We start from the raw sequence: 26,325 nt of genomic DNA, 5'->3' as shown, positions 1-26,325 counted from the left end.
ATATTTAAATGTAAATGTTAACAGATATGTAATTTGTGGAATTTAACCTTATCCCTGAGGCTGGGGTCATTGAACCACTCCAACAACTTCTTGCCCACTTCCATTGGGCTAGAAAGAAAGGTCCGATACGTCAACAGGAAGTCTTCTATAAATGTTGGGTCTACCACAGAGTGCTCTTCCACCAAATGCATTGTTAACCTTTCAGCTGTTCCCTATTAAAAAAAAAAAAAAAATCTTAGTTACTAAAACAGATTTTCAATAAATGTAAATTTGTTTTCTTGTAACGTACTGAAGGTACATTACACCAGAAAGAATATTGGCATATATTGACTGATGATCTAAGTAAACATAACAGCTTAATCACTGTGAGAAGAAATTTTTTAAAATTATGTCATTAATTTCTATAGAAATCACTTAGTTATCGATGTGCATAATTATAAAGAGAAAACCTAGAAGTATTAACTGTTTATTTGCAAATATATATTTTTAGAATTGTGCTGGGTTTGTGTGGTGTGGATTTTGGTAGTGGGGGAGGGGACTACAGCAATGGCCCCTTCTTGAAAGCTCCCCTGAGCCAATCAGCAATGGTGGCCATGCCTCTGCAATAACATATTTAAAAAGGGCAACCTGAGACGAGGGAGGGATTTTGTGAGGACAAGTTACAGGAAGGATACCTATGTGAACACCAAGGTCAGTGGCAGGAAGGAGGAGGAAGGAGGGGAGGCGGGCTGGAGCAGGGAGCCCCTCTGTATCCTGTGGTGAGATGGCAGGGACAGCCCAGCCCACCCCACTATGGAGGTCACCGGAGGAGCAGAGACCCACCTGCAACCTGTGGAGGACACCCAAGGACCCTATGGGAAGAAGTCGTTCCCGCTGTTGTAGTTTGGCGCTGGTAGGACTGCGACACGTGGAGGTGACCCATACCAGAGCATTTTGAGAGGAATGCATCCCATGGGGAGGACTCATGGAGGAGAGAGTTTGTGGAGGACTGTCTCCCGTGAGAGGAATACCACATGGAACAGGGGGAAGAATGCAGAAGAGTGTTTCCCCCCACCCTTGGAGGAAGAAGCAGGGGACTAATTGCATCCCCATCCCCTGCCCCTGGGGGAGGAGGTAGAAATATCAGGAACAAAACTGAGCCTGGGAAGAAGGGAGGGGTGGGGAGTGGTGCTTTTAAGATAGGTAACACTTCTCATTGTCCCATTCTGTCTGTTAAATGTTGGTTTTGTCAGTGTTTGAATTAAAATGGTGTTCTTGTTTTCTTCCCCTAACGAGCCTGTTTTTTGCCTGTGACCATTAAATGGGTGAGAAACCCCTCCCTGTTCTTATCTCCATTGCTGAGCCTTTTGATTCATTTTTCTCCTTCCAGTGAAGGACCACACAGTGATCAGTTGCCCTCTGGACTCAAACTACAACAATAATATACATCTCAACTAATCCTAGATTTAACTTATCAAGTTAAGAAATCCACAGAACACAGACTTTTGTAAGACACTCCCTCTTTTACTTTTACCTTGATGACAATGTGACCTTTTCTTGTTCCAGTGCGATCAAGTTCCCTGTGCTCCTTCACCATCACAATCTCCCCTTCCTCTTCTACCTTCTGCATGTTCTTTTCCACTTGATTGAGGATGCGGCAATAATCTTGCTGAGCTATACAAACAAACTGGAAAGAATCATCGCGCACCAGTATTAAAAAGTAAAATCTTCAGAAAAGCATTGAAACTTAAGATACAAGTACTCTATTAATAGAAAAGATAAAAATAGTTTCTCAACCTGCAGTGAGCCAAATTTGTCATTCCAGCAGTTCAGCTGTAGTAAGCAGATGAATACACAAGTACAGTACTTCCACTACAATCTGGCAGTTAGAGGAGACCAAAATTCATCAGAGCAAAATGATTAAGCATTATCAGCCATTTTTGTTTAGCTGCTTTGACCTTCCCTCTGCTGGAGATGAAGCTCAGTATCCTAGCTGTTACATTTTCTCCCACGCAAGCTTTTGTGTGGTATTGAGAAGGGTTAAGAGACTGAAGGGAAAACGTAGCTTTTACATTTTGTGCCTATTGCTATTGTAAATAATTTCCATTTTTCATAGTTTATTAATAAAGTCAGTCATTTAAAAAACTAACATTTATTCCATTACATGAGTGCAGGGCATACAGAAACAAATTACTTCTGGATTAAAGCATATAGCAGGAAAAATATTTTCTACAATCCCCTGCTCAGCTAAGAATAAGTACAAGAATAAATATCTTAAGAATATTCCTAGCACCTACACTATGCAAATATAATTAAGACCACCCACTGCAACTTAGAAAAAAATACCGTACACACCATGAATTGCCTTCTATAACTTGTTAAAAGTTTTATACCTTTGTCTCTTTTTTGGGACAAGATTAAACTGTCCTCTTATATGAACCTGAGTATTTAGCTGAAAGGAATTAATAAGTGTTTCTTCTGATTGAAAAGTTGTTAAATCATCACGTATGTAACTTAGGACAAAGGCATGAGAGATTCACAGAGATAGTATTTTTCTCCTGCATTCTTCACAATTCATTTACATACCTCTTCTATTTCCAGCAGCTAGTAGCAGCTGAAACACAAGTCCCACACTCTGGATTTGCAAAAACATTATCCTAACAAGATACCATTTAAGCACGTTTGGAAAGCTAGATGGGCAAACTAAACCAGGTGACTACATTAGCAGACATTTACACCTATTCCAAAGGGCATCTACTGGCAGCTAATTAGCCATCAGGACCAAGCAAAATACTTAATTCACCCAGGGATTGGCTATTATTTTCTGGATAGGAATAAGAATAGCAGCCACATATTCAGATCAGGCTAGTATTTTTATGCTATGAGAAACATTCATTGCATCCAACTGCTTGTGTTACAGCAAACATCAAGGCATTTTCCTTGAAAGACCAGATTAGCTGAAACGACGAGATTTTCCACTCAAATCATGGGAGAAAGAGCTTGTATTACTTTAAGATTCAGTAGCTGAGCTGAGTAAGGAAGAATGGCTATTACCTGTAGAAGTAAAAGAGCCTGTAATGTTCCTGCTAAGGGAAAGTTTGAAGCGATGGATGTATGCAACAGGCTGCTGGGCCTCAAATTCTAGAGAAAGCATGTAGACAAACCTCTTTATCCAAAATGATCCCTATCTGGGTGAAAATAATTAAATTTTCCAGGCTGTGGGTAGGCAGGAGCCATATTTCCCAACTATTGTACAGGGTTACATACTGAAGATTTTACATATATTCAGTTTAATATAAAACTGTGTCTGGCTACTGAATTGCATTACACACACATATATATGTGTGTGTGTGTGTGTGTTTGTGTTGCATGTATTACAGTCTGACACTCTACCTGGCAGTCATCCACTTTGGTTCTCATTACTCCTTTCATATATTCCTTTTCCATGGTAGGGGAAACACCAAAACTGTTCCCCATGCAGAGTATCTCTGTTCTTCCATCAGGGTACGTCACCTCCACAGAGCCATTCAAAATGACTGACCAGGAATCCAGCTACAAATCAAATGTTGCAGGATACATGAAAACTGAATCACTTAACATTGTCATATCATGCTATTTAGATACAACCCTCATGATTTTTCTGAAGGAAAAGTTATTTTTTAACACCTAATTAAAAACATCTATAAGTAGTTTACCTTAAATGTGCAGCTATTTCCAGCTCAAAAAAAAAACTGGGATCTGAAGTTTAGTTTTAATGTTAAAAGAGTTTATATAAGACTAAAAAAATATTTTTAAAAAGGAAGGCAGGTTAAACACTGAAATAAACTCCCAAAATCAACTCTAACAGATAGAAAGCATTTTGTACATTATGAAGAGCATTTTCTTATGCTTTTATTGCATAAGAAAAGTTGTGTGAGTGCTTAAACAAAAGCTTTCAAACTAATCCAGGAAAGAAAGAAAAAAAAAAAAAAGGCTTAATTTACCTGCTCAATATTACTTTTTTAAGCGACAAAAGAGGACCTTAACCCTGTGGAATCTGGGATGTTTGGTATAATAGTGTAATAAACTATGGTAACTAATTTGCTAAATTAAGCAAGGCGGGTGCTGTAAGAAACTACTGTAACTGATTTTTTAGGCTGGGCAAGGCGGGTAGGTACACTTGAATGATCTGTAAACGTTAAACAATTAAATGTAAAGTGGGCCATTCAGATTGGAACAATGTAACCGTGTCTCAGAAACCCCACCTGCACGCGGTTGGAACAATGTAACCGCCGCGTCTCAGAAACCCCACCTACAGCTGATATATAACTGCTGTTTGAAGAGAAGCCGCCGAAAGGATGAGATCATGAGGCTTTTAAAAGATCCAATAGGAGAAAAGCGCGCCAGGAGACCAAGGCTTCGAGACTTTCAAAAGACCCAATAGGAGGAGGACACGCACCCCAGCATCTCAAATGACCAATGGAAAAGAGCAGGACAACTCTGACGGGAGGAGATTGGTTAAAGACGAGGGCACAAGAGTATAAAAACCGCTGCTTTTTGGAACTCGGGGTGCGTGTGGCAGAGCTGCGGCTCTCCATGCACCCAGCGCTGCTTTGCCTATTGCTCCCCACCCTAAATTGATTGAACCCAAATAAAAATATATATTTTTATAAAAATTGGCTTTGTCTGATTATAACAATAGGAAAGTCAAAAGAGCAACTTTTACTGACCTCTTCACCATCATTTAGTACAATAGTTCCTGCTCTCTCCACAACTGCAAACACCATTACAGCACAGAGCTCCCTCCTCACTGACATTGTCATGTTGGCAAAAGCAGGCAACTGATGCATGAATTCCAGTAGTTGTTCTGAAGGAGAAAAAGCCCACTGAGTCGTACATGTCAAAACAACGAACCACAGTAAAGACACTTCTTCAGCAAGATGCCCAAGGCTACTTAAGCTAAAATGCTGCACAATCATTTCTGTATACTAATAAATCATGTACAGTGGCCTGTTGTAATTACTGGGTATTTTGTAGACAAAGACTGGCTGGTCATATCATCAATAGAAGCCCTGCAAAGTAAAAGTCAGCATAATGGAAGAATTGTAATGTAACCGAGAGCTCTGAATACAACCAATGATATTTGTAATACTCCAGCCAGGGCAGTAACTCCCTTAAGACTAAGATAGGCCTATATAAAACACAGCAAGACATTGACAAGGAAAATTTCACAAAACTGAGCAAGTTCATTGGTAAAGCCATTCTTAGGCTAGACTTAACAGTAAATTATATTTGATCATCATTTGGCGGATTCACAAAGTTCACCTTGGATGGACCAGACAGGATTACTGTCTTAAAGGTGACCACAGCTGCTCTGTCTTCTGTGTACACTGGGGTTGCACTTGTACTCAACAGTGAACTTCTCCTGTATCTTTGCTTTTTACATCGTTCGTAACTACAGAACTTAATTTTTCTTGGAAATCCTGCTGAAGGACTATATATCCTAAATGCTAGACAGTTTTGCATTTTTTGATTTTAAAAAAAAAAAAAATCTACCAAAAGTAGTTCAATAGAACCCCATCTTTTCCCTAAATGTTTATTTACTCAGAATCACTGAATAGTTGAGGTTGGAAGGGACCTCTGGAGGTCATCTGGTCAAACCTGCCTGCTCAAGCAGGGCAACCTACAGCCAAAAGCAGTGTCCTGGCTTTTTAATATCTCCAAGAAGCGAGATCTCTCTGGACAACCTGTGCAGCACTCAGTCATTGTAAAAAAAAAAAAAAAAGTATTTCCTCATGTTCAGAGTCTCCTGTGTTTCAGTTTGTGCCTGTTGCCTCTGGTCCTCTCACTGAGCACCACTGAGAAGAGCCTATGTCTGTCTTGTTTACACTCTTGCTCCAGGTATTTGGACACATTGATGAGATCCTCCTGAGTGTTCTCTTCTCCAGGCTGAACAGTTGCAGCTATCTTAGACCTTCCTCATACAAAAGATGCTTCAGTCCCTTAATCATCTGATAATCAACCTTAATCATCATTTGATAATAGAAAAGGATTACAACTGAGCCAGTGAAACAGATTAGATTAGGAACTGTAAGAATTTGAATTCTGGTTCTGCTTTGCTTTCAATATATTAACCTGTATGATAACAGCAAATTAGTTTGATTAGATGCACATTTACATAAAGGTCTTAATAGCTCCCATGTTTAACACAAATGTATACATTTGGTTAAAAACAGACACAACACCACAATTTACAATTAAAATAATTAATGTGATAAGCATCCAGTGTTGACATTAACGTTGACTTTGCTAAGGTTCTAACTGTTTTCCAGTATGCAGTGATGTTTACTTCATAAACCAGTTTTGTTATCAATTAGAAGTTGAATCTTGAGATCAGAAGGGCCAACAACGAATAGTTTTCATCTATATTATGTGTGTTTTCCTCTTCTTCTTTGGCCATAGTCAGTCACTGGCTGAATTTATGGCATTTATGAATCACCTTACAGAATAAACACTAAAGTTACCAACTACAACAATCAATGATAAAAATAAAACCTCAAGTTCAAAAAGTAATTTGTTTTGGTGAAGAAGAACAAGTTTGACAGTATTTTACTACACTGCTATACTTACCAATGTCATCATCTGTCCTGTCTATTGGGTCTTTCTCCAAGCAGTCTCTAACAATATCCCTACTCATCAAAGGATCTGACGCCCTTTCAATGTCTTCTTCATCATCATCATCCTCAGAATCCACTGCTGTCTCCGGCAACCCACTGAGATCCATATCACCAGCCTCACTTTCTGTAGCCTAAATTAATATATAAGCAATTAAAAGAAACAAATATATTAGAATGTGTTCTTCACTGCTACAGTTTTCTAGTTAGATGTACAGAAATTAATTCTGTCACCTAACAGATCACACAAATTCACCTGATTTTTTTATATTGCTTTTTTCTTTACATATCTTTTTAAACCAATGAACAATCAATCCAAAACCATTGTTTAAACAGGGCTTTTAACACTTGTTTCAATCATCCACACATAAACAGGATTTAACAGAATTATTTAATCAGTAGGTCTTGGGGGAATTGAAGGCAGTTATATTTCAAAGAACAATTTCTTGGAATATTCACTAAATTTAATTATTTCAAATGAATAGTTCATTTAAAACAGTTTCTGTTCCTGCCCCAACTTTACATTTTCGGACACTTAGGAAAGTAATGTAATTTTAAGTAGACAGTTTTGGGAAATATGCACAGCATCAAAATGCTATAGGAACTTTGCTATCTCCCATTAATCTAGGACTATACTTTTATTTTACAATCCCAGCTGAATGTAGTTAAATATGGCTTTCATTTGCTGATAAGCTATATAAGAATTTACAGATGGAGAAAAAAATGCAAAGTCACTGCTTAAACACCACAGATAGACTACACAGAATATCTGCCAAAGTTAACCTCCTTTAAATTGCATTAAAATTAAGGAAAACATAGCCCATATATAGCCTGAGGTCATCAGTGTATTTTCCTTTAGGTGCTACATTTTAATGATTCAGTTTTAAGACTAAACACTTCATAAATCTCACAGTTGTCTGTCACAGCAGATAAAGCTGCTTTTTCTCAGAACTGATTTAATACCACAACAGCTGCCAAAGCTCAGCTATGACAATTTTTAAGGAAATACAAGCTTCTAATCAGCAAGTTTTAAGCCATGGCTTGAGAAATCAAGTTTCATATGCCATATAGGGATGGTTTGTTTCTGAGACTCTGGAAGCACACAATGCATTCACGTCTACTCTAAAAACACTACATGGATAAACACAGCTACTAAAGCCTGTTTTATCGATCTGTCTCTCACACTGGTAATAAAAAAAAAAACAAAAAACACCACACCCAAAAGTAGGTCACCCTCCAAACACAGAGAAGGTAAAACAAATTACATCGGTATTTTCGTAGAATCATCTTCCCTATTCCTGCCTCACTAGCTGTGGTTGACATCTGTTACTTTAATGCCATTATACACAACCACCTTGTGAATGGTAGCATATGGCTAGAGACCGAACAGGGCAGCTAGTGTCATACTTAAATGCTTCTGTCCTACAGAACACCACAAGCATTGTAACAGGGTCTTGTTAATATAAAAAAGCATAACAGCACCTACACAATATTCAAATCATTCTCACTTTGTGGTTGTTTTTTTTTGTTTTTTGTTTCTTGGTTGTTTTGTTGTTTTTTTTTTTAAAAAAGAAGATGCTGAGCATTTCTTAAGCAGCATAAAGGAGGATGTTATAAAGGCATAGAAACAAATCACAAAAACAATAGCACTGATAGCAGTATTTTCATTAGTAACCTTACTGTGCGTAACATGAATGTTCTCTATGATATATTTGAAGCAGTTGCTCTAACTACTCTTACAAAATAGCCTTCATAAAATACAACTGGTGGAAAAATTAGTGATGATGAGTCAGTAGACACACAGTTTATGACACCAATCTGTCAGAATCAGAAGTCTCCAACAGTGACAATCCAGTGACAGTGGGACTAATTGACAAGTCAATTTTGCAAACCTTCCTATTACTAACAAGCACCCCTCCCCTACATGCCCAAAATAAGCTCTCTCAGAAGCATGTTGGCAAGATGAATGCAGAACTAAATTTAGTCACACGATGCTAACATACAGGAGAAAATTAGACACATTGTACAAAGCTGAATGTTAAAAGACAAGTTATTTGACTGTCTTAAAACCAAAATCAAACAGAAGTAGAAGCTCTATTATCAAGAAAAGCTGATGCTGTTTTAAAAAATTCTCACACACATTAAATGCAATTATGTATTCAAAAAATACTTTAAAATTTTAACAGAAGATTACAAGTATTTGCTGAATATTATCACTTCTTACAGAGATAAAGAAATATTTTTGACAACTAAAGTTACTGGTAGAAATCTGAATGCTAAAGCAACTCTTTCCAACTTACTAGCTATCCAAAAATATAAACCACCAATAAAGCAGCTCAGAATTCATGCAACAATCCACAGAGTAACAAGAAAATTTATTCAATTAACCTTTAAAAATTAATCTTATCTTTTGAGTGGGAAAAAAAAAAACCCTTTTAAAATGTAATTTCCTGAAAAATATATGTTTATGAAAAAGTTAAAGGAACACAAACATAGCCCTTCCACACAGGCAATATGCATTCACAGTAGTAAAGAATCAAAAAACTCATCCCCTAAGGACTTCTTCTCAGTTTACAAGTTTTGCATGTGTTTTGTTACATTATTAAGAATAATTGGATCTGTCTTCATGTTAAAAGCATGCACCAATTTATCTACAAAACATTGCAAATATCTTCTTTAGGGTCAGTAGCATCATGTATGGCATTAAATACTCAGGGTCCTGTGGCTGACATATTAAACTTCATAACCCACCTACTTAGAGTATTTTTGTAGCCCCTCATGTGTTAGAAAAATCGAGCACGTCTGCACTGGAACCCTTAGTTATGAAGCAATAGCCATGCATTTGAGTAAGACTAAAGGAAAAATCTTGATTAGCTCCCTTGAGGACAGAAGCTTCCTTATAAACCTCAGCAGTAGAAAATCCAGAACACAAGATGAATACCCAACAGAATTTGTACTACAGTTAGTCATAAGGCTTAGAGCTTCCCAAGGCATTTAATCAAGAATGAAGTACACCTTGGAAATCTGTGCTTTCATAGATGTATGTTGTCTTTTATTTCTTGGGTAACAAGAGAAATTAGCTTCATTTAAATAAATCTGAAGAGATTGCATGTAAGAAAAATGCTGGTTGCAGCTAAAAGTACAAGACAATGTCTCTCCAAAGTCTGAATACCAATTACAATTAAAATTTTCTTCACAGTTGGAAAGATGGCACGAAAAATTTGCTGGAGCTTCAAAGGATTCACATAACGTCAGCCTAATACTTTGTTTGTCCCATCACCAACAAGAAATGCAAGAGACTTAATAGACACATTTTTAAGCCTGAGGTGAAGAGTTATTTCACAACTGGTATCTAAGAAGACGTCCATTTTTAAGCAGTGGCTATTAAGGCTAATGTTGTAATAGTACAAAAATGGTTGTTCCAACTGCTAAGGAGCTCCAAGACCAAAGTCACTTCTAAGTTTGAGTAATAACAGCTAACTAAACAAATACTGTGAAATAACTAGGAAAAGATGGAAAGTAAAGGAGCCTTGCATAAGTTTTCAAGTTTTCTCAGTTAGCTTTTGGATCCTTGACTTATTGTAGGAGGGAAGGAAAAAACAAAAAAAAAAACACACACCCCCCCCCCCCCCCCAAAAAAAAAAAAAAAACAAAACCAAAACAACCAACCAACCACCAAAAAAAACAACCCACCAAAACCCTCCCCCCCAAAAAAAAACCCTAACCCCAGAAAAATCATTCATTCCTCTTGGGTTAAACTGGGCAGACAGGGGGAAACAGAAGGCCCTGTTGGTCCCTTTAGATTGGTATGAAAAGAAACTGTTTAAGCCCAACTCTACTCGTCTTTCATTATTTGGAGGCGTTGTGAACATAGATATAATGAGAGGTCATGGACTACCTGAAAAGCTAAAGAAGATTATCTTCTTTACTGCCTCATTTCCTTTTCCATCCAATTTTGGGGTATCTGATAAGAAAAACATCAGAACTGTCCAAGGGGGATTTTTGCTTATCCAATAGATCTGTATCTTTACAATCAAGTAACTCTCCCATACTATAAATGTTTCATCACATACGCCTGCACACACATACCATCCTTACTATGGGAATGAAAGTGAGAAGACTTGGAGAACTGCTTACAAGATGACTGGCTCTGTTTTAGTTGGTCTTCACAGTTTTTGTTTCTACACTGGTTTGAGGAAAAAGCTTCCAGCTGATCTTAATATAAAGAGAAAAAACCTACAAAACTCTTAAAATTAGCCATATTAACTACTGATTTCTTAGTATTTTAAACAGAATATTTTAGCCTAGATAGACTTTTTTGAATTTTCATTTTAATCACGTTCTTTAGGAAACATTAAGGAAAATATACATCATTTTGAATAATCCCCTCTGCAACTAATGTCACCACCTGAATCAACAATCCAAAATCTCCAAATATGCAAGAGAAAAATACTGGGAAAAAAAATTTAAAAGCATTCAAGACAGTTGTGCAAACCAGAAACATGTTCATTGTCTGGTGCAGTCCTTCAAGTCCATGAAACCAACAAAGAAAGCAGCCAAGCTGAGCACAAAAAACCCACCCCCACCTTAATTTTTGATCTTGTAGTTGAAGGTGTAAAAATGAAACTGAAAAATTAAATTAAGAATGTTCATTAGTGAAAACATTCATTTTCTGTGTCATAATTTAAGCGCCAAGGCTGACAGAAAACACAAAGAACACTGGTACTGCAACTCTCATGAAATCACTTGCAAAATTTTCATTAGCTTGGAAGATTTTCTCCTGTCATTATACAGGCACATTGGATCCAGCTTTTCCACAGAAAGAAAATAAGTCAGGGGTTTTGTTTTACATTAGGTTTCAACTCACTAAGCAGAAGTTTACGATATAAATAAATTGCTATGAATTTCAATCAATTTGTTTATTTAAGAAATGTCATACATATAACGATCAATTATAACTATTACATGCCCCAAAATCATACATAAATCTAAGGTAGTAAAATTATATTTTCATACTCTACTAAAATCAGTGCCATGAAATACCTTAAAACTCCTGCAGTCTAAGATTTTCACTGCTCTCCCTCTTCATATTTATTCTTTCATTATCTACTACAAAATTTACAGCACGGCAGCTCGCATCTGTCACAGAAGTCAGTCTGAGCACTATTCCTCCCTAGAGATAGAAAAATGTAATAATCCAGACAACGCACACCAGGAACGGTGTCCTCCCCTACCGCCAACTAATTGCCACTTTCTCAAAATGGAGCAACGCTTGCTGAGACCACAGGCGCACAGAGCAAGGACTCTGAAAGTTACTCCTAGGCTATAAAACTGCGGAACAGATTAGAGGACCTGAACTCACCAGGAGTGCTAAGGTATTGCACAGGACGCTGCCAAAGCTGCGGCAGGGCGTTCAGGAGGGCCTAGTTTAGCTGCCCGTTTCAGACGTCCTTGTACTATCCCAGAGCCTCGCACTGCAGAGGCTAATGTAGTCAGAAAGACCGACTTAATCTTAAGGTAAAACCTCACTATTTTGCATACAACAACACAAGGGCGGGCTGCACGGACTCTGGTTTGAGAGATAAAGATTTGGGCTCTCTCAGAAACGCTTTCTGGAAGGTGGACCTTGCTTCTACAAGTTACTGTATCAGACTTGTGAGAAAACAAATTTGACATCTTGAAAATTTCCAAGCAATACACACATCCTGGGAGGGTCTCGGAAAGGATGTTCCCGGTTTCCTGTACCGCCAAGAGTATCTGGGCAGACACGAGAGGGCACGTAGGGCTGGCAGGAAGCCACGGGACTGAGGACAGGATAAGGCAAAGAAAGGCTGGCAAAGGAAAGAGCTGAGCCAACACACCAACACCTTCCCAGAACAGGGAGGGGGAATAACACACGCTCATGGGCTTAAATCTCCTTGCTCTCAAACTGGGATCATCAGGTAATATACATGACAGGTATAGGAAGCATTTAGGAGCATAGAGGGACGGGTATATGCTTCCATATAGGATGCTTTAACTAAGCATGAGAAGCAAGGGCGAGCAGCTGAACATGAGAAGCAACAGTGAATGATTTGCTTTGCCAAGTCAATACAAGACAGAAGCATTGTTCTTGGCAAATACAAGCCAGCACACAATCTATTAAAGTTCAGCATCCCCTTCCTCTCCAGTCACACTATGGAGTTAGTCACTTTATGAACTTATTTCCTAAAATAAAAGTAGCAACATTTAAGGACCTTACTAATTGATACCTGAAAAATTTTTGAGACTTGGGTGGAGTAAACACAAAGTATTATTTATTTCATTTTGGTAAGTATTTCTTATCCTAAAAGAAGTTCTTTCATGTACAACATTTGACAAATTTAGTTACAGCATTAATATTTAAAAGGAAATATTCTCAGCTCAATGCTGAAAGCATCTGAAGATTCAGCTTCATGATTTATTCAATAAAATCTTAAGAGGCCATGGACATATTTTCATTGCAAACAGCTGCTCTTAAGGCTACAAAACTAAAAGTTACTAGTATGCAAAACATGATATATCATTACCTCAGTTTTCAACAGTAAAGATCTAATTAATAGTAGAATTTTAAAAAGAAAGCATTTATTTATCAATTGCAAGATAAGATGGCAATCTTTCTAAATCATTGTTTTCTACTTAGCTATAATGAACAGAAGTCCACACTACTGAACAGAAACATGCCATTATATACAGAACATAAGAACCAGAGGAACAGTACTGAGATTTGCCTAAGACTTATTAAATTTGAATTAAAAAATAACATGTATATGACGTGGTTATGGTTTACTGTTCTTGAATAAACACCTAGGAGAGAATTAAAAGGCAAACAATTGAGAGAGAATGACTGATTCAATCTCTTAGTTTTAAAAACTATTTCTGTTTATATGACTTGACCCTGCATAAATCAACTTACAGCAATTTTATTTTGTTGTGGGGCTTTTTTGGCAGTACTTTAACCTAAATTAACATTGCCATATAACATTCCTTTATGACTGAAAGTGAGGTCAGAAGTTAATGATTTACTACAATATGGCAAATCATTAAGTCAAACAATACTCAGAACCATTAAGTTAAATTCAAGAATTTAAGTATCTTAACAGTTTCCACATCTGAACTTGTCAACTAATTTTCTTAATGTTTCAAATATGTGTATTAGCACAAAAACATGGGGTTACATTCCACAATACACACACATATTTCTCAGTGTTGTTAAAATAACCAATGTCCATATCAATTACTCTGATATTGTAAAATTACACAGTTCTCAATACATCTGTACCAATAAATTTTTAAATGAGGTATTAATTACAGATTAATTGAGGAAACCAGATAATATTTAAGATCACCAAGAATGGATTTTTTTAAAAATTAGATTTAAACTAATATTTTAAAAGTAAATGTTCTCCATGTACACACTTCAGAAAACTCCAAACGCCAACCATTCTGTTAATTCCATAATTGCAGACAAAACTTATCATAGGAGTCATGCACCCAGTTGGTGACTACATAAAGAAGTATTTCTCTTAAGTTTCTGCACAGTTGTGGGTGTTTTTTTTTGTTTGTTTGTGTTTTTTTGTTTGTTTGGGTTTTTTTTTTAATTTCCCAGAAATTCAGTGATCTTTTTCACAGTTATGAAAGTTTTGTTGAAAATCTTTGCAAAATTTTACTTCCAACTTATCTAAGAGAGTAACTGTATGACTATAACCACATGCCACCTACAACCCTGTCTCTAGAGGTGCTTGTTATTTTTACGTTAAAGTGAAAATCTTTGGAGTGAAAGGTATGAAAATCTATAGAAGACTTGAACAAAGCTGATTTTACATCTTCTTCACCCTCAGTCTAAATGCTGTCTCAAAGTAATCCTGTCTTCAGAAGAAATTCTGACAAATATACTTGACTGGCATATGTTATGCCTAAAGTGTTCAGTTACTTTGACATTTTTCACAGAAGTAAACCTTTGCATTATTGCAATTAGTCTCTAAATTGAACTGAGACCTTTTTATAGTTTCTCCCACAGAAAAGCCTACAAGCTTACTCCCCTGAAGGAGACTACATGCTACAGTTATGCTCACAATTGAATTTGTATGTATTTGTACACACGATGCTTTTCCCATTGTTTAAATGGCTACATTTGCATTTTTGGAAGCATCCCAAACAAACATTATTCCTCCTCTAATAAACTACTTCATGTAGAATTGATCTCATTATTATTTTTTTTTTATAATTTTGATAGAACAACATTTTAATTAGATTTGATTCCTTTTTTTCTGAATAACAAATTGCTATACTTCCCTATCAGGACAAATCCTCCTCTGACACTGGAAGAACTGTAAACATCCAGTGAAGGATGTAGACTTCCTCATTTTATTTTATTTCAGATTTTTTCTGAATTCCTAGAGGAATCACACATACCCCCAAGTGCTCTAGGGACCCTCTAGATCAGATTCACAGCAAGTCTTTCCAAATTCAAGCTGCTCCAAACCAAGAGCACAGAGCTTTACAACAAGAAGCCCCCTCAGAAGTTTAACAATTTAAGTGCGTCACCACTTCAACATCCTCACCTTTACCAGGACAGCCAGGAGAGAAAGCACTACCAAAAGGCTAGCAGGGTGAAGAAATTAGAATATGACCCTCAAGTCAAAGCCAGCACTGGCTGTTCACTGCATATTTCTTTCTCCCTGTCACTGAATATGTTCTAGATTTTTAAGCCAACACATCTAAGCACTATGAAATACAGCAGCAAGAATAAATATCTCTCACACTGCAAGGTACTAAATCTATAGTTTTGAAATGTCGATCTGTAACTATCACAGCAGCTGTTACACATCTGGCAAATCAGACAGAAAGACAAGGTGAAGTGTTGGAGTCAGGAACAGCGCCCCTTTATATTCTAGGTCCCACAATGGCCACCTGATGGAGAGGCTACACTAGCTTTCTATGCTGAAGTTCAAGAAGATTTCATCCCCTCAAAAATCAAAAATTCATAAAGTACAATCCTGAAATGTTGTGAAACACTACATCTCTACACTGCTGACTCTAATCCTGACCAACTACTGCAACACACATCATATCACTGTGTTGCAGATTACTTGCTGAGTTTTCAAACATCTAGCACATAGAGCATAAACCCCTGAAATAAGTGCAGTTCAAATAAAAGTTAGTTTTTTGAAGCCTATTAAGTGCTTCTGCAGACAAAAACTAACAATACACAATAGCATGGGTGTCAAGCCATTAACGTCAAAACTGTTGGCAGTTGCACCTCCCATCAGCATCCATTCCGGTCTTACCTGGTAGATATCAGAAAGGCTGCTGCTTCCTGAATCACTAGTGATGCTACATCCTGAGTGACTAGATGAAACGTGGGTCACCTGTGGGTGGAGACTGTCAGTAAGGTGCAGCTTTGTGAAATCTGCAGGAAGCTATAGGTGGAGCAGAAAAAGCATCATTACAATCTGAGGTAGATACACAGCAAAATGAATTCAAGTAATTCATGTCACACTTTACTCTCTGCCAGTATCAAATGTATTAGGAAAACCACTGGAACTTGAGAATGCAGCATAAAAGTTTGAGTTTTGCAGGTTTTCTTAAATTCATGCAGAGGTCAGCAAAATACCGCCAAATTGCTTCAGATAAAAGAGATTGAAAAGAATATATATACCTGAGAACAAACACCAGTGAAGCAATAACACTTATGACAAAAATGTTCAGTATCTTGATATGGAGTTTGGATAGAATTAAAGTGCATAACGAATATTGTGCTAGTTTCAGTATCAGTGGTTTCCTGTAGAATGGGGATTAACAGTAAATAAAGTCTTCTTAAAAAAAAAAAACAAAAAAAAACAAAACAAAAAAAAAAAAAAACCCAAAAAAAAAAACCACACAAGCACTGCTCTGGATTTGGCTGTTTTGCTTCTGAAGTTGGCAAAGCACATGAGACAAGTAAAATCCAAGCCACTGAGCTATCAGTTATACTTTGAGCCAAATAATATCACGGCAAATAGGAAATGTGGGAAGACTGACACAACTGCAAAGGCTACAATCCTGAAATTATTTTCCTCACACGCAGTGCTGAAGAACGAATCCAGACAGTAGAATTTAAAAAGCATCCACCAAGATTTGCGACATATATTTACTATTGCTTTACACACAGAGCTCCCATGAAAACCTTTAAGAACTGTAAACATTGCCAGACTGCAGAAAATGAACTTTGATAAAGGAAAATATCTGGAGAAATATTTAAATGCTATTTCAGGGACAAATTACTCCTCTCCCCAAGAAGCTTGCGTCTCACTGCTAGTTAATAAAAGTATGTTAATTTATCAATTTTGGTATGCAATGAATGCTTCAATAATCTAAGAAATCTCAGTTCTTTTTTCTTTTTTTTTTTTTGTTTCAACTCAGACAAGGTAGATACTTTCTGTGGAGGTGTGTTAGTACCAACAACTTCATACAGAGCGTGTCCATCCATGTCAGTTATGAATGCTGTCTTGGCACTATTACTGTTCTCCCTGGATGGAAATGAAAATAAGACCTCCTTCAGCATTAAGATTAAGTCAATCAGTATAAAAGGTTATAAAAAAAGTCATCTGCAAGTCGCAAGAGAGTATGCTTGAGAAAATGATTGGCTCTATATAGCTAAAGGTACTGAATGATTTTACTGCCGTTTGCCTGGTTTAAGTCTGTTTATGGAACATGCCCTGAAACAACTTGGCTTTAGGATTTGTGGTAAGAGCACAGACAGCTGGAAACCTTAGTCTTATTTAGACCGACTGACATTTCCTATTCTAATACACCTGAAAATTATTTCTTCCTTATTACAACATGATTTCATGAGCGATAGTAAAAATAGTTACATGTTAAACCATTATTTCTCAATATTTTACCTGACAGAGGGGCTAAAACCAGGAACCAGGCATTAGTTATTCTAAAAAGCTCCAGTAAGCCCAGAGCTAGAGCTGATCTTCATATACCGATCAACAAAGAGCAATTAACAAAAGTAATACTCTAATACATACAGCCGTGGATGCTGCCTCCAGAAAAAACTAGTTCTGTTCACCACTGTTGACAATATACCAAGAGAAAATGCAGCATTAAGGAGTTATAGTATCTGTTGTCTCTGCTACTTTCCTTTTCAATCTGTAATACTGAATTATCACAAAACTGAACAGTATATACTGATATTCAGTTTATTTTTCGAGCTATTCTACAAATAAGTATACATTGCATAGGTAGAATGTATAAGTAAATGAACCACCAGAGCTTTTGCAATGTGTTGATGGCTACTCCTAAAAGTACTATCTTTCAGAATTAAAGCAGTCCAGGTTTATTTCCAAGCAGAAATCCTACATATTATTTTAAGGTACATAGACAAATCATTTAAGATTCGCACATTTAATAACAACTTAGAAAGATACAGTATTTGGAGAGCTTTACATCTTATAAAGTAATAACTACTTCAATCCCAAATAAATATTACCTCCATAGGGACATACATGTCAACAGTCTTGTGCCCAAATGTGTTAGATTTCTCATAGTCACTTGCAAATACCACCATGTCATTAACAACTGCATTTATCAATGCAATAACCATTCGTAGGAACCTTACATCAAAGCAAATCAAATTAGTATGTTAAAAAAAGGAAATCAAGTTATTTTTAATATAATGACTGCACTTAGTGTTTTAAAATAACAGCAAGGATTTACTACTTTTTGTTACTACACAGCCAAGAGGAAGAGGCAGGGGATTTCACAGTTATTGATGAAATACACTGCAAATAAAAGCAAGCTTTCTGGATTTTTTTGGCTGCAGACAATCAGCTGAATGTTTGGCGATTACTGGTTTCAGAATAACTCTAAGTCAAAGCCATGCAGCATGAGCTGGACTTGCCAAGTGGTGACAGCAAAAAAATCAGAAACAGGCATTTTACTTAGGGCAACCTAACTAGGCACTTTGATCCTAATCAAATAAGACTACTCACAAGCAGAAAACACATGCTCACATCTTGGCAGAATACCTACATGTCTGTGCTACACACCCAAAATCAGCATCCACTTTGACTGCTCTACCTCCGAGTAAGTTAGTAAGTTAAGGTGAGAAGTTGTGCGATGAAAAAAAAAAATACAAAAATAGGATGAAACATTTAAATTGTGAGGTCAATGAAAAGTACGTGTGAGAAATACATGCATTTCTGTCTTTGTTACATACTGCTAATTAAATTTTAATGTACAGAGTTCTATACAGTGGAGAAAAAGGTAAAACACCGATGACAATGAAAAACCACAAGTGCTTTAATCTTTTACATAAGAGGCTACACCTATCAGTCCTGGAGCACAATATTTGGCAAGTGGGTTTCGGTAAGCAGAGCAAGAATAAAACACAATGCTCAGCCACCTCAGTACTGCCAGCAAACAGCACAAAGTTGTCTGGCCCACACCAGGGTATTTGTATCTAATTTCTTACTTGAAGTGGAACGTGATTAGAAAATAACATCATGAAACCATGCTATTATATCCAGTGAAAAAAGTGGCTAGGAACATCAGTCTCTGATTTTGAGAAACTTATGACAGTTAACTTCACTACAACACGTGTCTTTGCTGTGCTCCCGAATATCACTTTATTATGAAATTTCTAAGCACTCTGTGTATTCAGCTACTATTCCATTAAATGGTTTAGTACTGACTTTAGTGCAAGAGTAAAAATAAAGGCTTTCTTGTACTGTTTTAAAGCATATACAGGATAGATCTACAACATGCTTTATCCTCCAGACCATGCAGTCATATGAGACAGCCTAAGCACATACCCTTTGCCTCAGTAACATCACCTACCACAGACTGAAGACACCACAAATGGCGTCAGAACTAAAGAGTCATTTTTATCATCTTTTCCATTTTCATCCAATGATGGATATAGTTTTAAGGAGTCATTCAAAGTAATAAGGATCAAAAGCAACTTGTATATTTACATAATGAGCACTTATTTTTTGCAACACTAAATATACCTTTGTTTAAGCCAGCAACTACAGTATTTCTTAACTTTATTACTGAACACAGAGTAAGCATCACAAGAAACTAGCAGTTTAATACAGTTCAAAATATGTAACTGTATTAAATAATTAACAGTCATTTAAAGGGTCATATCACTGTCCTTATAACGTATTTTCATGACAAACTTCAAAGGTGAGAAAGATTAGGGCTGCATATGCAGAGATTTAATGAAGTATAAAAGGGGAAAAAAGGTTTTAACACAAAACACGAACTGATAAAATAGTTAATACCGAAACGCTAGTCTTAATTTGACAGAGATCAAAACAGCATTTTATAAATATACGAAGCTCTTAAGTGAGCATGTGTGCAGACATGTACATATTTAAACAGTTTACACACATGGATAGAAACCAAAAGAAAAAACAATACATCTGGGAACTCCACATTTTTACTTCTTGAAAACCCTAAAACAAATGAAAACTTAAACAATTATGTGAAACTATAAGGACAAAGATGTATCTCCATTCTGAACTGCACAATACCTTAAACCCTATCACATCTTCCCATCTTAAAAGCAGCATTTTATTACTTCCACCCTCAAAGTGAGTCACTGCTTTATGCATGCAAAGCTAACAATTACTTTGCTCTGATTATGTTCCTCCTATTTTAAGAACATCATGATTTTCTCCTACTCTACAGCGTGCCTTTCTGTATAACAAAAGGCAATTTCTGTTGCAACTTCTACTAAATAAATCATTGGGCTTATCCTACTAATAAGTATTTTTAAAAAATAATATACTTTCAGAATATTTACTGGACAATAAATTAAAATTTTTGGATATAGTATAAAAAGAGTATGAAAACAGCAAAACATGAGTGAAACGCTACCAAAAACGATTTTCGTCATTTAAATAGTATTCCTCTATAGTTTTTTGTTGTGAGGGGTTTTTTTTGTTTGTTTGTTTTTTAATTTGTTTTCTTTTAAAAAAGAAATTATATTTGAAAACAATTATAAATACAACAATGGGAAAAACAAACACAAGAATATAGTTTTAAAATACAAGAGGAATTCTGTTGGACAGTTCCAATATACCACTCATTTTAGAGCAAGCAAATCAGTAAGCATTTTATAAACAAGGTCTCCTGAAGCCCGGTCAACACTTTATGAAGGACTTAAAAAGCCCACAAAGTGACTGAAATATGTCTGCAAAAAGATGAAATTAAAGAGAACAAAGGTGTAACATTCTGTTATACAATTCCCAGCAAATGATCCTATAGGTAATTAAGTGCCTGAGACAGGCCAAGTAGAGAAGACATAAGACAAAACAAAATACGACATTTACAGCCTCTATATTTCCACTTTCTGAAATTAAACACAAGCAAACACTGATTCTTCAGACTTTAAACATGTGCATCTGAACACTTATTCTGTAGTATCTCTTTATTAATACAATAACACAATAAAAGCAACCATGAAAAAAGTGTTTACATTTTATAGATGATTCACTTAGTCCCACAAATCTAAATAAATTACAAAGTTATTTTGGTATTCTGCATCTTTTCATAAAGGAAGAGCAACAGCAGCCAAATAAAATAAATACTATGCTGTAGTCTTTCCTATTTTTTTCCTCACCAAGATAGAAATTTTAAAATTTTTATTGCGCAAGACACTACCAACCCAGTCTTTTTCAGCATCCTGTCAATTCAGTGACATTTTATTTCACTACTTTAAGTAAATGTTCTTTTTTTATATTAAATGTTTGTAGGTCTGTTGCATGTGTTTTAAGGACATATCCAGGTTTATGATATTTAATGACCAAAGGAAGAAATACTTCTAATAATGGTGGGTATTCATCAACATGCTATTTCAACATAATTCTTTCACTAACCAAGAGAGACATCAAGGAAAACATTTTTATGGTTCAGTGATTTAAAACACAGCAGTCAATGCAAGTAATTACAGAATAATAAAAGTAATTTCTATCAATTCTGTCTACAGACGTGATGCAGGATGACATATCCAGTACAGAGTTAAATTTCAAATAAAAGTTTAAACTTTATACGGTTCAGATTAGGATGCAATTCCCATGGAAGCGGGATTGCCTTGTACTGAGGGGTGGGATGGAAAACATCAAGGAGTTTCTATGTATTTTCTCTGAAAATTTCAGCAGGAATTAAATAAAAACCTTCTGACTTGAATTATGTCTTCTGTATATCATTCACTTTATACAGTAGTATCTCATGTATTTCGAATCTCCAGATTTGTCTCAAATGGGCAGCTTTGTGTGAAACCGTGGCTCAGATTTCATGAAGACCTACTCTTCAAATGTTCTTCATCTGGAGTACAACACAAGACAACTCACGTTCTGAAAATACTGCATTTGGGTACTATTGCTGTTAAGTAGTTGTTTATATACAAAGCCCACAACAGATCTACTCTTAAAAAATAAGCATTATAAGGTCCTTTTCTGGCAAGTTCTTCATATTTTCCTGCACTCATACTTTGCCACAGGTAGCCCCTCCTAAAACTATTCAGAGGTTTAAGCTAATGCAACATGATCTGTTGTTCTTGGAAAGAGAGCAAGACACGTGGGAACTTCATTTTGTTTCCCTTACCAAACATACAGTGACTGCCACTTACTGTAGATCTCATAGCTCTCAGCAGCTAATCCTATGAGCATTTAATGCACTGAACATAATTATCCTTTGCTTGAAGGATTATTGACTTCTGCAGAAGGACAGAAGTGGTGAAATGTAAATGGGTATCTGGGGAATGGCAAAAACTCTCAGGGACAACTCTCTGCAAAGAAGTATGAAATGCATCAGTGACACACACCCATTCCCACTTAACATAACTACCTTATCTGTTGTAGGACCAGATCTGTTTGTATTTGCTTTTTCTTTTGACACCATTTGTGTGCCGGATTCAATGCAGCATTTCATACTCTAAAGTGCCTTCTTCAGGACATCTGGCATAAACAATATTCCTTCTGCAAACACAAATGCCAATTTGAGCAACAGCTCAAATTATGTAAAAATTTAAAAAATAAAATTTAAAAAAATGTATCATAGGGGTATTTCCAGTGATTGTGAACCAAGAATACAAAAGAAAAAATGCAGAGAGGATTTGAACTAAACCACACTGAACTAAAGCATACTACATTTTCCAAAGCTCTTCTAAGGGTTTTGAAATTCTGAACTCAAACCACTATAATTTATTTAAAATGAACAGCAACAAGTCTGCAAGATCAGAATATTTTTATTTAGAAACTTATTCAGAAGTCTGTCTCAGAAAATACCTGGTAAAAGTGCGACTTCTTCACTGGGCAACAATGGAAAATGTAGTACTTTTAAAACACAGTATCTGTGGTGGGTTTAAAGTTCGAGCAGTTCTGCTCCAGGGATCAAAATAAAGAGACTGTTCTATAACTGGTTTGACTGTGGATATACATTTAAGTAACAGCAACTCTCTGACAACCTCAATTGCATGGACAAACATAGTCTCTCACAAATTTTAAGTCATTTTACCTCACCTAGCACTGATAACAAAACAGTGCTTCTTGCATGGGCTAGGCTGATTTTACAGAGAACACCATTTCCCAGACACTGTGTACGTTGGTTTGGGTTTTTTTTTCCATGTCCTTCACAGAAAAGGAGATCTGTGTCTCTGTCTGTATCTTCCACTTAATTGCTGGAAGATTTTTGTTCTATCTGTTAAAACTTTTCCCAAACAGTGCAGTGAAAGTGAAACTTTGCAGGACTGAGGATGAAGGCTTTTCAAGTCTTCCTCCTTTCACTTTGTATCTGGTATCTCATATTGATCAGTTTAGTTTGTTTTTTGTTTTATAAACATCTACAATTCAGATCAGATGCCACTCAAACAGTAGTTCAAAGTGCGAAAAGCAGAATCTCTATTCCAGTATTATTAGGTCTGCATGTTTATAAGGACATACCCTATCACTCTCGGTACCACCCCACTGTCCCATCAAGCATTTGCTTTTAGAGCCCTGACAGAGCCTGCACAGCCCACACCCACACACAAACAGCTTCCCAATAACACTGAATAAAATTGGGAAGGGAATTCGAGTTGTAGAAATCCGCATAATGAATACTGACAACTAAGGATAGACACTCAGTGACAACTGCAACCTAGGCTGAAGGAAAAACTGTTCTGAGGCATTTCAATTCACTTCTGCAGTATCTCTAGGGTAGAAACAGAAAACTGAGCTCAACCACAGAACTTCAGTAAATGCTCCTCATTATTTAATAGCAGTAGACGTGGAGGACAAAAAAATTAATAAGGTCTAGCTTTGTAGAAAGCTCTCTCTTGGGAATAACTGATTTTCATATTAACATAATGCATGTTCCAGTTGATGTTTTTCCCACAGTTAGATATTTCTAAATACTTCCTCTTGTGGCTGTTTTGGTGTTTAATATGCTGAGAACTACTGCTGGGATGGAAACTAAATGGCCTGCTTTCAGGACTTTTGGAGACCTATAAGGTTAAATTTTGAACTCTTTGGCCTGTTACAAGTAACTGTGGGAGAGGAAGGAACAGAAAACCTGGTCACAAATGGTTTCCACAGGAAACAAAAAGATTTATGCCTAAGGATGTAAAAGGAAAAAAAAAAAAAGTTCAAGAACACTTTATGTGGGCACGTATGTTTACAGGAAATGTTAATTCAAACATTTTCAAGTAAGATGTTTTAAATCCTGCAGAACATTTTAAGTAAGTGAGGGGATGTTCATGTACATCTCATATCCACAGTAATTTTGGGTTTCTTATATAGCAGTCTAACAACCGGACATGGGGGATGCTAAAGAGCGGTTACACCAGCAGGGGTAAAACTGAGAGCATCTGCAGACAAATTTTATTTTCAGCTTTAAAGCACCACTCAGGATTGAAAACCACTACAGACAAGTAAAGGAGACTAGCCCAAAGCTGAAAACATCTATCCTGAGCGCATTTCAAATGGTTAAAGCAAAGCCCTATGAGACACATACAATTCCAAGTGTTGAAGCCTCCATCAGTAAGGTGTTCTTACACCAAGTGCTGGGATTTTTTTGTTTTACACGTCACGGAATATTTAATTTCATGATTACAGCACTCTAGCCAATCTAACTAAGCACAGCTAAGTTTTTCAAACACTCATGAGGGGACATCTCAGTTTTGAACTTCAGCTGTTTAATCTGAACTACTGCAGTTTACTACTGAACTACGGCATTGTAATGTACTGCACTGCACTAACTTACAATAGTAAAATAAATCAAAGTGAATTGATTCCAGAACAAAGGAAAACTAAAGCAAGGGCTACACAAATAATTTTTCTTTTTTAAAGATTAGATATGAAAAATTATAGATACAGGAAATATCTTAGAATTCCCCTCCTTACAAGAAGGGGAAAAAACAAACTGCTGGTAAAACCTGCTGGGTGTCATAGAGCAAAGAGACACTATTGGTACAAGGAATGAGCAGAACACTTCTGTGAGCATATGATGGCTCCTGCTTGGAGTAAAAGAAATCAAATGCAGTAAGAGATGAAGTGAGATCATGCTCTTCAAAAGACAAAGGCAAAGAACCTGGGAACTTACCTGTCAGAAATGACTGAAAAGTGAAAAGAGTTTCAGTGTATCAGCTTATCAGAAGGTGACTAAAATATTAAGGTGATGCAGCAGGGGGAGAACCCAATGACATCACAGCATGCATCATGCAGGAATACAGAAGTTCTGGCCTCTCCTCAATGGCCCCAGCAGAGACTTTATTTGGAAATATTGTACGCTATATATTTCAATATATATAATGAAATATATTGATAGATATATTTCAGCTATATGTTTTCAACGAAGATGGACTAAAAGCCATACACATACACAGAGTCAGAGAAGAACTATCAGGATTATCAGAAGAAGAAAATTCGAGAAAGTTCAAGAGAAGCATGGCTTATTCAGTCCGAGCTGAGAGAGGGTATGATCACTATCTAGAAATAGGAAGGAGGAAAAAGAAATATTTCCAGTACAAAGCAATGCAGGTGTAAAGCCTAACAAGCAGGAAGCTGAAAGAAGGTTGCTATCTAATGAACCAGAGATTCTTAAAACCAGATTCCACAGGAGCTGTGGTAGAGAAGGGTTTCAAATCGAAGCTACACAAATTTATGAACATGCTGTACAACAGTGTGCAATGGCAGTGACCCAGACAATCCCTTCCAGATCTATGTCACTCCTCCAAGCAGAAAAATCTCAAGCGAGACTGTTTATTAAAAAAACTTATCATTCAGAAGCAGACTAACCAAAGGAGGAAAAGACGACAAAAAAAATCAACATTGTTAACACCATAACATTTTAGATTTTCTTATTGGTAGCTTCTTAGTAAAGACTTAAATATTCTGTACACTTCCAAGGAAAATATTTTTTAAAGATATAGATAGATACATATGGAGTTGCTGTGCACAGATGGAAAAACTGGAGATCTCCATCTGTACACCAAGTCTTAACCTCTAAAAAATACCAGATTAATCAAAAGAAATATGATGAAAATTTAAATAGAGACATGACTATTCACAAGCAATTAAACAGAAACTTTGTTTGAAGTCTGATGGTTGCAGCCATGTCAATGCCATCCTTGGAGTTTTAACTAAAAAGTTACTTTTGCTTTATAGTGTCAAGGAGTAGTACATGAGAAAAGGGGGGG

At 36.4% G+C, this 26,325-nt stretch overlaps 1 protein-coding gene across 11 annotated transcripts in view; it reads right to left on the bottom strand.

The window, feature by feature from the left end:
- Positions 1-26,325, bottom strand: part of RAPGEF2 (Rap guanine nucleotide exchange factor 2) — a 127,350-nt gene that overhangs the window by 30,287 nt on the left and 70,738 nt on the right. For all 11 annotated transcript variants that reach the window (XM_026847603.1, XM_026847601.1, XM_026847604.1 and 8 more), the window contains 6 exons: positions 15,941-16,072; positions 6,589-6,766; positions 4,689-4,825; positions 3,373-3,531; positions 1,514-1,666; positions 48-212 (listed from right to left, as the gene is read on the bottom strand). In XM_026847603.1, coding sequence (XP_026703404.1) covers positions 48-212; positions 1,514-1,666; positions 3,373-3,531; positions 4,689-4,825; positions 6,589-6,766; positions 15,941-16,072 — 924 coding nt within the window. The remainder of the gene's footprint in view (positions 1-47; positions 213-1,513; positions 1,667-3,372; positions 3,532-4,688; positions 4,826-6,588; positions 6,767-15,940; positions 16,073-26,325) is intronic.

Source organism: Athene cunicularia (genome assembly GCF_003259725.1).
Source record: "Athene cunicularia isolate RWA chromosome 4 unlocalized genomic scaffold, athCun1 chr4_part2, whole genome shotgun sequence".
NCBI classification, from domain to species: Eukaryota; Metazoa; Chordata; class Aves; order Strigiformes; family Strigidae; genus Athene; species Athene cunicularia.
This window is presented reverse-complemented; position numbering and strand designations above follow the sequence as displayed.